The sequence below is a fragment of the Priapulus caudatus genome, unplaced genomic scaffold (assembly GCF_000485595.1).
Source record: "Priapulus caudatus unplaced genomic scaffold, Priapulus_caudatus-5.0.1 Scaffold531, whole genome shotgun sequence".
NCBI lineage: Eukaryota > Metazoa > Priapulida > Priapulimorpha > Priapulimorphida > Priapulidae > Priapulus > Priapulus caudatus.
In genome coordinates this window covers 199,391-216,590 of record NW_014577592.1, presented here as the reverse complement: position 1 = coordinate 216,590, position 17,200 = coordinate 199,391, and the positions used below count along the sequence as shown (strand labels likewise).

The following is a 17,200-nucleotide window of genomic DNA, read 5'->3' as shown; positions in this document are numbered from 1 at the left end:
TGTGCATGCATGTTTATGCGTGCGCGTTGGGTGTGCATGCGCGCATATGTGCGTGCCTATGAGCATGTGCGCGCGAGTGTGTGTGTGCGTGTGCGTACGTGTGTGTGCGTGCGTGTGTGCGTGTGCACTGCTCCTGGCTGCAAGGCGTCGAGGTTGCCGAAGTGCAGGCTCTCCTTGCACGTGTGCGGCGTGCACATGTGTGTGTGCGTGCGTGTGTGTGTGTGCGTGTGTGTACGTGCGTGTGCGTGCGTGTGCGTGTGTGTGTGCGAGCGCGGGCGATGACTCACCGCTCCTGGCTGAAGGTCGTCGAGACTGCACCGCTTCCTTGGCGTGAAGGTCGTCGAGACTGCCTGAAGTGCAGGTCTCCTCCTGACCCCGTGTGTGTGCGTGCGCCTACGTGCGTGCGTGCGTGTGTGTGTGGTGCGAGCGCGCGTGAGCCACTTCGACTTACACTATGATGCCGCGCCCTGTTCAAGTTGGGCTTGTGCAGGGTCGTGTACATCTGAGGTGACTCTGTGTGCGGTGCGTAACATGATGCGTATGGTAGTTGACGGTGGTGTGCGGCTGCCGTGCGTGCGTGCGTGCGAACGTGAGCCAGAACGCGCTGTGCGTACTGTGTGCGGGGTGCATCGAGCGTGACAGCTGCGTAGCCTCGTGCGTCTCTAGATTGGCTAGGGTACGTCCACGATGGCAGCCTTAGCTTATACACGCGTGCACAGGTTCGCTACGTGACTCCTCCACGGCAGCCGTAGGCGCGCGTCAGGAACCGTGCGACGCAGCTGCCGTGCGACGGGCGTGGTACTGAGGATATCCAGTGCGTATGTAGCTAATCACCACATGTGCGTAGCACGCGTATGTGGTCCGACGCTAGCGTGCAACTGGGACGTGATGTGCTTACATGTGTGCGTGCGAGCCTGCATGTACCACAGAGCGAGAGAGAGGGAACGTTATACAGAAGAGGACAGAGAGAGACGAGAGCCATATGATACGAAGGGAGGGAGCAGAGAGTTATACAAAGAGGAGGAAGCAGAGAGAGAAGGGCATATATCACCAGAGGACGAGCAGAGCTTAGTCGCCAGAGAAGAGAGAGAAAGGAGTCAGTTATCCGCATAAAGGGCAGAGAAGAGAGGGGGGCATCACTACCACAGAGGTAGAGAAAGAGAGGGACAGTTACTACATCGAGGGAAGAGAAGAGAGAAGCATATAATATACCGAGAGAAAGAGAGGGCCCAGCTATACATAGAGGAGAGAGACGAGCATATATACACATGGAAGAAGAGAGAGAGAGGGGCAGATATACACAGAGAGGCTGAGGCACACGGCTGAGACACGTGCAGACACAGACAGCAGTACACATCTGAGACATCAACGCTGAATGCTGAGACAGCTACGCGTGTCTCCACCACGACTACGCTCTCACCTCTCCAGCAGGCACCGACAGTGAGTTTACGCTGAACGCCCCGGACTGGATGCAGCGGCCAATCATCGATGATCTCCGGGTTGTGCTTCGTGTCCTTTCTCAGCGCTCCATCGATGAACAGTGTCAACTGCAAGCGCAGCAATCAAGTGATGTCAGGGTGTTCACACGGCAGCTGTACGAGCAGCCTGGATGACGATGGCAAGGAAGGATTGATAATGGAGAATGGAGGATGTGAGGAGGATGAAGATGCAAGGAAGACTGAGAATGGAGGATGTGCGGAGGATGAGGATGGCAAGGACGGATGAGAATGGGAGATGGAGGCATGGGAAGGAGATAAAGATGCAAGGAGGTAATGAGAATGGGAGGATGGGAGGAGTGGAGGAGCGATGAGGATGCGAGATGAGAATGGGGGGGTGGAGGGTGGGAGGAGGATGAGGATGCAAAGGAGGATGAGGCCTGGAGGATGTGGTGAGGATGAGGACTGAGAAGTGGAGGATGTGATGAGGATTGTGAGGATGGGAGATGTGAGGACGATGAGAATGGGAGAGAGGGATGGAGGCATGGAGGCAGGATGAGGCTGGGAGGAAGATGAGGATTGAGGAGGGATGAATGATGGAAGGAGGATGAGGATGAATGATGTGAAGGGAGGAGGATGTGAGGATGAGGAAGGAAGGACGAGGATGGGAGGATGTGAGGAGGATGAGGATGTGAGGAGGATGAGGATGGGAGGAGGATGAGGATGAGAATGGAGAGGATGAGGATATGGGAGGAAGATGGACGGATGGAGAAGCATGAGGATTTGGAGGAGGATGAGATGGGAAGGAGGATGAGGGATGAGGATGTGAGGAAAGATGAGATGTGAGGATGAGGATGGGAGGGAGGATGAGGATGAAAGAGATGAGGATGGGAAGAGGATAGAGGATGGTTGAAGAGGAATGAGGATGGGAGAGATGAGGATTGCGAAATGGAAGATGAGGATTGGAGGAAGATGACGGATGCAAAGAGGTGAGGATCGGAAGGATGGAGATGTCGAGGAATGTGATGAGCGAGACGATGTAGGAAGAATGAGGATGGGAGGAGGATGAGGATGGGAGGAGGATGAGGATGAAGGAGGATGAGGATGGGAGGAGGATGAGGATGGAGAAGGATGAGGGAATGGGAGGAAGATGAGGATGGGAGGAGGGATGAGGATGGGAGGAGGATGAGGATTGGAGGAGGATGAGAAAGGAAGGATGGGAGTAGAACGAGGATAAGACAAGAGCAACGTAAGGATGAGATGAAGCAAAGGATGAGGTTTAGGGAAGGAGGAAAACAAAGCAAAGATGAGACTGAGGTAAAGACATGAGACCAATGCAAGAATATGATGAGACTGAGGCGAAGATGCAGCAATACACTATCAATAAAAAACGAAACACCGATTGGCAGTAAGCCTGCTTAAAGCCACAGGTGCTTGACCAACTTCTAATCACGACATTCAGGCAACTTTACCAAACACCATGCATGCCACCTACTGCTGGCTCACACATGGCAGACAGGGGGAGCCACCTACCTTGGGAAGCTGTGCGTTGAGCACGTAGTGATGCCACTCGCCGTCGCAGACCTCCGGGAGCTTCCAGCGCCACTCTGCCGGAGCGAACGTGCTGAGATTCGCTTCACTGTACTCACGCCGCAGCAGCAAGATCAGCCGACAGTTCCGCACGAACAGCGAGAAGTGGTGACGATTCATCTCTGCAGTGATCGATCACATCAGTGATTATGGCGACAGCAACACCTATACTGACACTATATCATTGCGACTAATCTGTATAAGGAGTCTCATTTACCCAAATATTATATCGTGTTATTTACGTATACTATATTGCATGCGTAGTATTGGTAATGGATTTTACAGATTTGATGGACGAGGCTTTATCAAAGGCCAAAAATTGATACACGGTATGCAGAAGATCGTAATTCTCTGTCTGGATAAAAATAGCGTGTATGAAGAATTAGCAATACCAGCAGTGATAAGTTAGATAATATATAGTACATGGTAGATAATAATGCCGTTGCTGCATGTAAATAGTTTATATATAATTAAATATAAGATTAAATTCAGGATGAGATTAAAAAATAGTATTTATGCATGTTATGTTAGGCATGATTGCGGATGGAGATTTCGCAGGCTACTAATGCACACTGCATCACCGCACGCCTCTAACTAGTATGGCTGTAAGCGTGTGTACACGTGTGTCTGTGTGCGTGCGTAACAGATGCGTATGGTAGTACGTGTGTGTGCGTGCGTGCGTGCGTGCGTGCGTGCGTGCGTACGTGACAGACGCGTGTGCTTACTGTGTGCGTGCATGCGTGCNACGTGTGTGTACGTGTGCGTGCGCGCGTGCGTTACAGATGCGAGTGCTTACTGTGTGCATACATGTGCGTGCGTGCAGGCTTGACAGACACGTGTGCTTACTGTGTGCGTACGTGTACGTGTGTGCATGCGTGCCTGCGTGCGTGCGTGCGTGCGTGCATGTGTGCGTGCGTGCATGCCTGCCTGCGTGCGTGTGTGCATGCGTGCGTGCCTGCGTACGTGTGTGTGCGTGTACGTGCGTGCGTGCGTGCGCGCGTGAGACGCGTGTGCTTACTGTAGCCGTACGTGTGCGTGCGTGCGTGCTTACTGTATGCGTACGTGTGCGTGCGTGCCTGCGTGTGTGCCTGCGTGCGTGCGTGCGTGCGTGCCTGTGTACGTGTGCTTGCGTGCGTACGTGTGCGTGCGTGTGCGTGCGTGCGTACCTGCGTACGTGTGTTTGCGTGTGTGCGTGCGTGCGTGACTGACGCGAGTGCTTACTGTGTGTGTGCGTGCGTGAGTGCGTGCGTGCGTTACAGACACGAGTGCTTACTGTGTGCGTGCCTGCGTACGTGTGCGTGCGTGCCTGCATACGTGTGCGTGCGTGCCTGCGTACGTGTGTGTGCGTACGTGTGCGTGCGTGCGTGCATGCATGCGTGCGTGCATGCGTGCGTGCGTGCGTGCGTGCGTGCATGCGTGCATGCGTGCCTGACAGACGCGTGTGCTTACTGTGGTCGTCGGCGTTGCACACTATGTGCTCCTTGGCGTGTTTGTCCAATGTCACATTCTCCTCATGCTTCATCCACAGTGCCAGTGAGAACGTCTCTGTCAGTCCATCCTGCATCACCTCAGGTGGCAGCACCGCTCCCGATTCGCCATCAAACTTGAACACCTGGCGGCGAAAAAACCATGTCACTATTTTCCTCGCTATAGATTAAGAAAGTCGACTACAGGTGGCAGCACTGACTGTGTAGTTAGCAGAATTTCTCTAATGGAACCCAAGCGCTGAGCTTAGCATGCAACACATATTGCTGACGTGAGCTGCGCAATAGGAATTTGTGAATCAATGAACGAATGCAAGAAAACAGAATGATGCTTAAAACGTGCTCTGTTCACATCGTATTTGAAAACATGTACAAGACATGAAGGCAAATGACCAAACCTCAATTACCCATTGTCATGTAACCAAAAATATGTAACTAAACATCTTTTCGCATGCCGTCTAGCCAGCCTATACACTTGCTCAGTGAAGAGTGTGACCATTTTAAATTCATATCATTGATACAGAAGTCAGGGGTAATAAACTCAATTGCATAGCAAACTCTTAACTAATGCGGAATAGGTGAATGCTGCATTTCTATAGCTAACATTACCATTGCTGGTGTGTTCTCTCATGAGAAACTGAGAGCAACTGACTTCAGTGCTATTTCAGGCTTCATTTCATGACATGAAACAATTGAGCAATAGCGATTTACTGGGCAGAAAACTCGTGAATGTGCGTGCGTGCGTGCATATACGTGCGTGCGTGAGTATAGTCCGCAGGCTGTAAGATAAATACCTACCTGGTCAGACTCCTGTCCTTCATCCTTGTGCAGGGCATCAGTCCATGTTGCTCCCTGACTGGGCAAAAACTCAAACACGTCTTCAGATGCACCTGAAAATGGCAAGAAACGTGGTCGCATATATGATGTATTATAACAATTCACATGCACATATATATATATATATATATATATATATATATATATATATATATAGTATANTAAAAATATCCGTAGCCATCTCGGCCACGAATCTGTAGTTATTTAACATGAATAAAGTGTATGTTTTGTAAGCGCAGTAACAGTGTGCGTATTTTTAATTAATTTCTGTTCGATGCTTATTCAGGCCTGCAGCCTATGGACGCCCTCTACTGTTGTTCAACACCTATAGTGCCGCTGGCGCCGCCAAACACGTGGATCGCCGCCACCAGGTGGCACCACTTACCGCAGAGTTTGCGCTGGGACTTGCTGGAGTAGGTGTCGCGGTCGCATCCTTTGCCGATGTGCTCCGTGGAGAGCTTGATGTTTGCCGAGGGGGTGCCGGCATCGCAGCGTGCTCCACAGAGGTCGAGGCTAGCCGCAGCGAAGATAGGCTGCGGGGTGAAGTCCGGGATGTAGTCAACCTGCTCCTTGATGCCTGCAGGAGAGAAAGAGAGAGAGAGAGACGGGGTGAGTATGGACATACGATGTGTGAGGGGAGGGGAGTGCGAGGGTAGGAAGGAGAAGGTGGGAGGAGAAGGTGGAGAAGGTGGGAGGAGGGGAGGGAGAGAAGTCCGGGATGTAGTCAACCTGCTCTTTGATGCCTGCAGGAGAGAGCGAGAGAGAGAGACCTAGAGATGGTTGAGGGGAGGGGAGTGTGAGGGAAGGGAGGAGAAGGAGGAAGGAGAAGGTGGGAAGAGGGAGGGAGAGAAATCCGGGATGTAGTCAACCTCCTTTTGGATGCCTGCAGGAGAGAGAGAGAGAGAGAGAGAGAGAGAGAGATCTAGAGATGGTTGAGGGGAGGGAGGAAGGGAGGAGGAGGGAGGAGAAGGTGGGAGGAGGGGAGAGAGAGAAGTCCGGGATGTAGTCAACCTGCTCTTTGATGCCTGCAGGAGAGAGAGAGAGATGGTTGAGGGGAGGGGAGTGTGAGGGGAGGGAGGAGGAGGGAGGAGAAGGTGGGAGGAGGGGAGGGAGAGAAGTCCGGGATGTAGTCAACCTGCTCCTTGATGCCTGCAGGAGAGAAAGAGACAGAGAGAGAGAGAGAGAGAGAGAGAGGTGCATGCGTGGGTGCGCAGTGGATGTGTGCGTGCGTGCGTGCGTGCGTGCGTGCATGCGTGCGTGTGTGCCTGCGTGTGCGTGTGTCTGCGTGTGATTGTGTGTGTATTATGTGAAAAAAGAGGGTGGGGGGCAAGGAAAAACACTAGAAGCGAGTGCGCATTGCAAAATTATTGAAATTAAAGCACTAAATATTTCATACTTTCCTTTTATTATTTTCATTATAACTAATGTACGTAATAAGTAATAATCCAACTGAGAGAGTTGGCCACTGATTTACGTCATATCGCAGGAAGTTTTGCAGCCGGTTTAAATAATTGTCGTTCACTATTACGACAATCCCATTCATTAGGGGACAGAATTAGAAATGCAGACCTGCAGATTAATTTTCAGGCTGTAGCGTTATTACACTGTGCGTATTCTCTAAGGGACATGTATATACACAAGCGTTTAACAATTTAAGTATACATAAAAGGCTGTATTATAACAACGTACATATACAGATTAGGAGGCCACATTAAGGTTAGCATGCAATAACGTCATGTAACCATTCTCATATGTACATGTAGCCACAAGAGACAGTCATGTATTGCAAACTATAGAAAAACCAACATATCTAAATGTATATATGGTATATACATTCACGTAATCGTACATATACATCTAAACATACAGATACATGTATATATAATGTAAGTATCTAACTGGGGGCACATGTAAACATACACACAACATATACATGTTGACATAACAACATGTAGTTGTTATATGATTGTTTACATACATAAGTAATAATGTAATAATTTAAGTACATACAGGAGATACATATAGATATAATGCTAGTACATAATTATGTACATGTACATGTAAACGCAGTACATACGCGTGAGCATGAGTACAGCATGCGATCATATAAGGATGATATTGCAGCCCTAAAGCCCTATAAGCAGATTAAAAAAAGGTAAATAAACACGAAATGTATTTACTACCAAAGTCTTAATGTTTCTCTACTCTATTTCGCCTATAATCACCTGTAAATGCCGGTCAAATGCTCATCTGCAACACACAAGTACACCGCACGCTAACTGCTGCACACTGACACATAAATATAATAATAGTGTATATTTTTATATATTTCTATACATTTCTATATATTTATGTGTCAGTGTACAGCAGCTAGCGTGCGGTGTACTTGTATGTTGCAGATGAGCATTTGACTGGCATTTACAGGTGATTATAGGCGAAAAAGAGTAGAGTAACATTAAGACTTTGGTAGTAAATACATTTCGTGTTTATTTGCCTTTTTTTTATTTTATTGAGACGTTCCAAGTGCCTGTGCGTCTACCTATGCTCCATCGTTTCCCATGATACAGTTTGCAGCACCATGTTCTTTATTACCTATTACAGCCGACTCGTGCCAGTGACGGAACACAAGTAGCGTTTATGACACGACAGTTTTCCTCGACAGCCCCCGCCTGTTTTAACGACGCGTTGTAAATGCTAATGATCCAAATTACGCCGATCGCATTATGCTAATACGCGCGTTTTGCCGTCGGCAGGAAAAAACACCCCAGCACGACAACATTATCGCCGTTACGAATTTACCGCGTATCGGCATGCAAGTCCCGGTCGCCATGACGACGCGAGATATAGGAGGTGTACAACAGTAAGCTTCCGCAATTGCCATCACCGGGCCCACTACTTTCGTCTCTTAGAACAAGGGCCCTTTTTTCGCGCATTCTCTTTTTCGCCGAAATTCGGCACTTAGAGCTGCAATAATTTGCATTATGCACGCAAGGTTGGCATGCCTCGTGGACGTCTAGAAAGCATTTAGATAGTAAAATTATTCTTGTTGTTGTATTCGTTGACATTCCGTCAGGTCGGCGTAATTCACAGGACCGCGTTGGTGTGTTTTTTGTGTATGAAATGCGTGTTCAGACAACTTTGCATGAACTCGCATCACAGAAGCTGGCCCCAAAAGTTCGAGGGAGATAGGAGCATGGGGGGGGGGAATCTAGTAGTTATTTACATGAATAACGTGTATTGTTTTGTAAGCGCAGTAAAGTGTGCGTATTTTTATTAATTTCCTGTTCGATGTTATTCAGGCCTGCAGCTATGGACGCCCTCTACCTATTTGGTCAACACTATAGTGCGCCGGGCCGTCGCAACACGTGGAATCGCCGCACCGAGGTGGCACCACTTTAACGCAGAGTTTGCGCTGGCGACTTGTGGAGTAGGTGTTGTCGCGATCACATTCCCTTGCCGATGTAGCTCCGTGGAGACTTGATGTTTGCCGAGGAGTCCTGCGGCTGCCGGCATCGCAGCCGTGCGTCCAGCGAGAGGTCGAGGCTAGACCGCCAGCAAAGATTTAGGCTGCGGCGGTGAGTCGGGATGTAGTCAACCTGCCTCTTCCATGCGGCAGGAGAGAAAGAGAGAGAGGACGAGTGAGTATAGACATATGGCCGTGTTGAAAGGAAGGGATGTGCTGAGGGCGAGCGCGAGCAGAAGGTTGGGAGGAGGGCTAGGGACAAAGGTCCGGGATGTAGTCAACCTGCTCCTTGATGCCCTGCAGCGAGGAGACAAGGGAGAGAGAGACGGGTCCGTGAGTATAGACCATCTTATGGCGTGTGAAGGAAGGGGAGCTAGTTTGAGGGGGAGGGAGTGGAGAAGGTGGAGGAGGGGCAGGGAGAGAAGTCCGGGATGTAGTCAACCTTGCTCCTGATGCCTGCCAGGAGAGAGAGAGAGCAGAGAGATGAAGGAGGAGTCGAGAGACGAGAGAGAGCGAGAGCGTGGGAGAGGCGAGAAGGAGAGGCCGCAGAGGCGAGAGCGCGAGAGCGAGAGTAGAGAGAGAGAAGAGATGAGAACGAGAGACCGCGAGAGAGACCCCGAAGGTAGAAGAGAGAGAGCTTCTCCCCGATCTGCCTCTAGACGAGGGAGAGAGAGGAGAGAGCCCGGAGAGCGAGAGCTGATAGAGCGAGAGAGAGCAGAGAGAGAGAGAAGAGAGAGAGAGGAGAGCAGGATGAGATGGTGCGTGCCGTGGCTGTGCGCGGCTGGAATGTGTGCGCTGCATGCGTTGCGTGCGTGCGTGCCCTGCGTGTGTGTGTGCCTGCGCTGTGATTGTTGTATTGTATTATGTGAAAAACGGGGGGGGGGGGGCAACGTGAAAAACACTGGAAGCGGTTAGTGGCATTGCCAAAATTATTGAAATTAAAGCACTAAATATTTCATTACTTTCCTTTATTATTTTCATTTATAACTAATGTACGTAATACAGTATCATCCAACTGAGAGAGTTGGCCCACTGATTTAGTTCATATCGCAGGAAGTTTTGACCAGCCCGGTTTATTAAATAATTGTCGTTGACTATTACGACAATCCATTCATTATGGGGACAGAATTTAGAATGCAGACTGCAGGATTAATTTTCAGGCCGTAGCCGTTATTACACGTTGTTGCGTATTCTCTAAGGGACATGTATATACACAAGCGTGCATGCGCGCACACAATAAAAGACGCTCACTGGGTATGCAGGTGCACACACGCACACACACACACGCACGCACACACCACACACACACACACACACACACACACACACACGCACGCGCGCGCGGCACGCGCACACGCACGCACGCACGTCGCATATTACCTTGCCACTGTGGTGAGCAGATTCTGTTTACTCCGATGTTGACGAGCACGGCTTTGGAGGCCTTCAGACCACAGTCGTATGCGACCACGCTCAGGATGTAGTTCTTGCTCTTGCCCCAGTCAAGCGGCTCGGTGTTCTTCACGTAACCTGTTGTCAGCGAGGCAGTTGTCACCGAGAAAGGTCACACGAATGACGACACATGTAATGGTGGGTTGTCACCGAGAAAGGTGACACTAACAATGGCACAGGTAATAGGGTGTTGTCGACGAGAAAGGTCACACTAACGACAGCACAGGTAACGGTGAGTTGTCACCGAGAAATGTCACACTAACGACGACACAGGTAACGGCTGTGAGTTGTCACCAAGAAATGTCGACACTAATGCACGACACAGGTAACGGTGAGTGTCACCGAGAAATGTCACACTAATGACGACACAGCGGTAACGATGAGTGCACAATGAAGAGTTACATAATGATGACATGGTCGTACACGGTGATTGTCACCGAGAAATATCACACTAATGACCGGTACAGATAATGGTGAAATGTCACTGAGTAACGGCTCGCCGACTAATGACGACACAAGCGTAACGATAACAGACGCCGAACGTGACAGTATAGCATACCTTGCCTCATCGATGCGAACGGCACAGCAGGATTTTCCAGCTCGTTTTGCAGATGTCACCAATACAGTCCGGGGTCAGCCAGCTCATCGTCCTAGCCTGAACCTGTGAGACACGCCAGACTGCCTTATGTTTTTTCCTTCCGCTCAACAGTGTTTACACTGCTAACATTGCCTCCCCTGCGTAGTGCCCTACACTGTAACGTTTCTCCCCTGATAATAATACACTGTAACATTCTCCATCGATAGTAATACCACTGCTACATTTCTCCCTGAATAGTAATACACTGTAATCATTTCTCCACCTGATAGTAATACACTGCTAACATTTCTCCCCTCGATAGTAATTACACTGTAACATTGCTTCCCCTGCATAGTAATACACTGTAATGTTCTCCCCTGATAGTAATACACTGTAACGTTTCTCCCTGATAGTAATACACTAGTAACGTTGGCTCCCCTGATCAAGTAATTACACTGTAACATTTCTCCCTGATAGTTTAATACACTGTACACTTGCCTCCCCTTGATATGTAATACACTGTAATGTTTCTCCGCCTGATAGAATACACTGTAACATTTCTCCCCTCCCATGATAGTAATACACTGCTAACATTGCTCCCCTGATAGTAATACACTTAATGTTTCTCCCCTGATTAGTAATACACTGTAACATTGCTCCCTGATAGTAATACACTGTAATGTTTCTCCCCTGATAGTAATACCACTGTAACGGCATTTCTTCCCCTGATAGTAATTACACTGTAAGTTTCTCCCTCTGCATAGTAAATACACACTGTAACATTCTGCCTCCCCTTGATAGTAATACACGTGTAACATTTGCTCCCCTGATAGTAATACACCTTGTAACATGCTCCCCCTGATAGTAATCACTGTAACATTGCTCCCTGATAGTAATACACTGAACATTGCTTCCCCTGATAGTAATACTACTGTAACATGGCCTCCACCTGATAGTAATACACCTGCTAACATTTGCTCCCCTGATAGTAATACACTGTAACATTTACTCCCTTGATAGTTTTACACTGTAACGTTTTCTTCCGCTGATAGGTAATACACTGTAACATTTCTCCCCTGATAGTTATACACTGCTAACATTTCTCCCCTGATAGTAATACACTGTAACATTTTCTCCCTGATATAATACACTGTAACATTTCTCACTGATAAGTAAATACACTGTAACATTTTCTCCCTGATAGTAATACACATGTACATTTCTTTCCTGATAGTAATACCACCTGCCTTAACATTTCTTCCCTGATAGTAATTACACTGTAACATTATCTTCCTGATAGTAACTACACTTGCTACATTGTTCCCTGGTAGTAATACACGTGTTAACGTTTTCTCCCCTGATAGTAATACACTGTTAACGTTTCTCCCCTGCAATCAGTAATAAATGATAGTAGATGGCCCTGCTTAGGCCATAATAAAAATATGTTTGGTTTGCCCTCACCCAACTACCCGCCAAAAAGGGGCCGACTCAAAAGATTTTATTGATCTTTCCCATTCTTTTCTTTTCTTTTTACAAATTGTATCATCCACCGCTACATTATATAAATCTGTAGGCAATACATTATATGTAGCCAAGCAAAACAAACTTCAACTATAAAACGATATTTCGCCACACAGCACACCCGAGCATGTAGACACCATGCTGAATTTGTAAAAAGACCCCGCTCAAATAAAAAAAGCCGACCTACCTACACCAAACCTTTTTCAGCCTGGGTCGGCCTGTGGATGGCGCAAACAAATATTTTTTTAAATTGTGGCGTACCTGCACGATCCGGTCGTAGAGCCGCCCCTCGTCTACGACGATCGTATAGGACGTCTCTAGGAAGTACGGCTCATACTCGTTCACATCCTCCACCGTCACGCGCACCGTCGCACTGCAAACAACACCAACACCAACGTCAACGTACGTCAACACCAGCATCACCATCGACACCAACACCATCGTCAACACCAACATCAACAACAACATCAACAACAACATCAACATCACTATCAATGTCAATAAAAACAACAACGTCACTATCAATGTCAACAAAAACATCAACAACAACATCAACAACAATATCAACGTCACTATCAATGTCAACAACAACATCAACGTCACTATCAATGTCAACAACAACATCAACGTCACTATCAACATCAACAACACCATTAACAACAACATCAACAACAATATCAACGTCACTATCAATGTCAATAACAACATCAACGTCACTATCAATGTCAACAGCAACATCAACGTCAATAACAACATCAACGTCACTATCAACGTCAACAAGAACATCAACGTCATTCTCATTGTAAATAGAAATGGCAAAAATCGACATTAACATCAATGTCACACAATCAATGCGAGCGCATAATAGCATAATATAAACACGCAACATAACAGAGACAATCACATTGTTCATGTAGTCTTTACATCACTCATTATAGCTATTATGACTTCATACATTGCTTAGAGCTATATAAAATAATAGATCATAATAAGTAGTAATAATAATAGCTACATAATGGATTTAGCGCAACTTTATCGGCTTCTTAACAACGCTGCACACTTTTATCATTAGGTTCTTGGCTTCCCCTTTTAGTATAATGTGCTCATTCTCTGGTCTCCCTCCCTCTCACTCTCCGTCTTTCTCTCTCTCCCTTCCTCCCTGCCTTTTACTACATCCTCCAGCGCTCTTTCTCTCTTCCTCCTTTCTCTTTCTCTCTCTCTCTCTCTCTCTCTCTCTCTCTCTCTCTCTCTCTCTCTCTCTCTCTCTCTCTCTCTCTCTCTCTCTCTATCTGCCTCTCACAAGAAATTAATTATGATACGACTAATAGCCGATGTGATGTAAACGAGGACACGCCAACAGGGAATAAATAAGTGATCAGAGATACGGCCGCAGCTTGACCGACGGACGGACCCGTGACCTTGGCGTTAACAGCGACGCAGGGAACAGCAGCGTGGAGCAGTGGGAGCAGTCAAACCCGTGAAGCTTGCCCAATTACGCCAGCTCCGGCTTATACGCGCTGCAACCACCCACCACCTTTAGCGCGACACGAGAAAATGATTAATATTCTCTAACGGCGCCATTCACACAAACTCCGCACCGAGCCAAATCCCGGCTGCAAGGCTGCGGGCGCTTTATATTGAGTGTCTCGCTGGAAAATTGGGCAGAAAGCAAAATTCGATTAAAATGCAATTTCCATTGAAATATGCTGCGGGTCTTCAATGCTTGGCAATAATAACTCTGCGGCCGATTCCACGCGTCTGCAGGGAAAAAGGGGTGGGTTACAATTACAATCAGCATCCACAGAAGCACAATCACACACACATACAGGGGCGGGGGGCAATTCAATTCATCAACCTACGCGAAGTAAAAAAATACGGCACGACAATCTAGAGAGATAATAAAGTATGGGACGATACTCTAAAACAGGAGTAAAGAAAGTCGCTATATATAACCTTCGAAGAAAGGGAGAAGATTAGCCATTATAAGCTATTGGGGGGGGGGGAGGAATTAATTATTTTCACCTGCCGGCGAGAAAGAAACTTATTTTAATCTAATGAAGGAGGAATAAATCCTGTAAGCACACTAGCAACGTTCTTATCGCGTGAATTAATATATTTTAGGCACAAATCTCTACAATGACGATGAAAAGGTGAAAGAAAATAATTACGATGCCGCTCCTAGTGACGATGAAACCGATGAGAAAATGAAGATCGAAAAGATGAAAGGAAAACGTAAAAGAAGAAGAGGAAGAGGGGAGGAAGAAGGAGCAGGCGCAGAATACGATGATGAAGAAGAACCCTTGAAGAAAGGAAGGAAGGAAGGAAGGAAAGAAAGAAGGAAGGAAAGAAAGAAAGAAATAACGGGAGACGAAGACGAAGAATAAAAAGATGAAATTAAGTCTGCCTAGTCACTACCGCTGCCCCCACACTCCTATTCACATATAATTGCAAAGAATATATTTATATATATTTATTTTTGCATTTATTTACTTTCAGTAGCAGTATAACGGATATAACGGGTATATTAACGAATACCGACGTGGGAAACACATACGGAAACAACGCTCGCCAATCGTTAGCCGAAATGAAACGTCCCTAACAGAATTAAACAAGTCCCACGGAGCATCAGCGTTCAATTAGCGCCAACTGCTGCTGCCGCTAACGCTACTGTTGCTGTTGTTATTGCAGCAGCTGCTGACGGCGGCGGAACCACCACTACTACCACTACTGTTACTGCTGCTGCTGTTGTCGCTGTTGTTGTTGTTGCTAGTGTTGTTGTTGTTGCCGCTGTTGCTAGTATTGTTGTTATTGGTGTTGTTGTTGTTGTTGTCACTGTTGCTAGTGTTGTTGTTGTAGTTGCTAGTGTTGTTGTTGCTGTTGTTGTTGTTGTTAGTGTTGTTGTTGTTAGTGTTGTTGTTGTCGCTGTTGCTAGTGTTGTTGTTGCTGTTGTTGTTGTTAGTGTTGTTGTTGTCGTTATTGCTGCTGTTGTAAATTTTGGTGCTGGTGCTACTGGTCCTTATTTGTTTACTGCCGCTACTTACGCTCTGCCGCTGCCGTTGCTACTGCTGTTTATACCGATTATACTGAGCTACTTCTGTTAATGCAGCTGATGTTGTTACTGCTGCTACCGCTGCGTTAACAGATGTCACTGCCCAAAGAAGAAGAGGATTTGTTGTCGTTACTGATCCGTTATTTGCCCATTAGTTGTACACTTTGCGACCGTCAGCTTCACCACTTCACACAAACTCTGAAACGAACTCAGCTGTGAACTCGCTTCGATGTAATGCGCATGCGTACTAACCCTACTGTACGTGTCTTGCACATGGCGACCAAGCTAGAGGTAAAACACGTATATATGTGAGTATACACACTCTCTGATGCACGTGTGTATGCGTGTGTGTGTGTATTCGTGTGTGCGTGCGTGCGTGCGTGCGTGCGTGCGTGTGTGTGTGTGTGTGTGTGTGTGTGTGCGTGCGTGCGTGCGTGCGTGCCTCAAAATTCCTCTGAAACCAACTGCCTGTGTTTCGCACTGCCCCGGCTCACCCTCACAAGCCATATATATGTGAGCACCGTATAGTCAGCTAGGGTTCTTATGTCAAAAATATGAGGTTCGCTGGATATTTTGGAGATTTGCAAATATATGCATTTCTGTAATCTTTACGATGTACTGAATCGGAAAACCAATGTTTAGATTTAAAAAATGCATATTATGGCGACCATTTTGGATTTCAAAATGGCCGCCATTTTCAACATATGATATATGATTTTTAATATCTCAGCTTCTGGACCACTTAGGATTTTTATTTCAATGGCTAACCCTACATTTTAAGGGGTGCAGAATCCAAAAAACACATTTAAATCATGCTAAAATATTCATAAATAATAGTAGGGAAAGCGTCAGTGTTCGTGATCGCGGCATGGCGAATGTACGTAGACACGGACTAGCACAGGCATCATTGCACGAACCGCATTCCGACGAGAACGCCAGACGAGATAAAAATTCGCGTATTACTTTCTCGACGAATAATAAACCGTGTTGATATTAAATATACACCGCGACAGCTGCACACCACTGCCCACCGCTAATTTTTCGCTAATAAACCGAATATTTCACTGCAGAGGGCTTCAAACAGCAGTCACCGTCTAGCAATAACAGGGATGCGGCCTCGGCTACTGTGCACTGCAAGCCACCACAGCGATGCCGTCCCACGCTCACTCCTGCTGCCAAGGTTTCCACAATCTCAATCGCGCTCTACAAACGGCATATGCCGCCAAAGCTAAAATAAATTTCGCATTCAATATCGTTATAATCATCTCTAAATGGATAACAATTTCCCCCTCCGTTTCTTCTCTCGCAATGGCTTTTATTTGCCCGAATTTCCGCACATGAATGTTCGACAATTTGCGTGGCAGCAAACTTCATCTCCGATGCACTGCTGCCTAATCCACACGCAGCAGCCCGCAGTAGCGGGACACTGAGGGAGGGAGGGAAAGCAAGAAAGAAATGGGCGGGAAAGAGCGAAAGAGAGAGGGAGAGAGAGAGAGAGAGAGAGAGAGAGAGAGAGAGAGAGAGAGAGAGAAAGGAGAGGGGAAGGGAGAGTAGAGAAAGAAAGGCAAAGGGAGAAAGAAAAAGAGAGGGGAAGAGAAACAGAAAGGGGAGAAACACAGAGATACAGAGAGAGACAGAGAGAGAGAGAGGGGGCGCGAAAGAAGAGAGGGAAAGAGAAAGAGAACGTGATAGAAAGAAACAGAGAGAGTGAGAGAGAAAGGGGAAATAAAGAGAGAGAGAAAGGGGAGAGAGAAAGAGAGTAAAAGAGCAAATAAAGAGAGAGAGAAAGGGGAG

At 47.3% G+C, this 17,200-nt stretch overlaps 1 protein-coding gene across 1 annotated transcript in view; it reads right to left on the bottom strand.

Moving 5' to 3' along the window:
* LOC106811357 (calsyntenin-1-like) overlaps nucleotides 1-12,798 on the bottom strand; it is a 19,272-nt gene extending 6,474 nt beyond the window's left edge. The window contains exons 1-8 of the mRNA XM_014814943.1: nucleotides 12,619-12,798; nucleotides 10,839-10,920; nucleotides 10,191-10,337; nucleotides 5,733-5,924; nucleotides 5,309-5,400; nucleotides 4,476-4,638; nucleotides 2,970-3,148; nucleotides 1,421-1,547 (exon numbers count right to left, since the gene is read on the bottom strand). Coding sequence (XP_014670429.1) covers nucleotides 1,421-1,547; nucleotides 2,970-3,148; nucleotides 4,476-4,638; nucleotides 5,309-5,400; nucleotides 5,733-5,924; nucleotides 10,191-10,337; nucleotides 10,839-10,920; nucleotides 12,619-12,798 — 1,162 coding nt within the window. The remainder of the gene's footprint in view (nucleotides 1-1,420; nucleotides 1,548-2,969; nucleotides 3,149-4,475; nucleotides 4,639-5,308; nucleotides 5,401-5,732; nucleotides 5,925-10,190; nucleotides 10,338-10,838; nucleotides 10,921-12,618) is intronic.
* Between the last annotated feature and the right edge of the window lie 4,402 nt (nucleotides 12,799-17,200).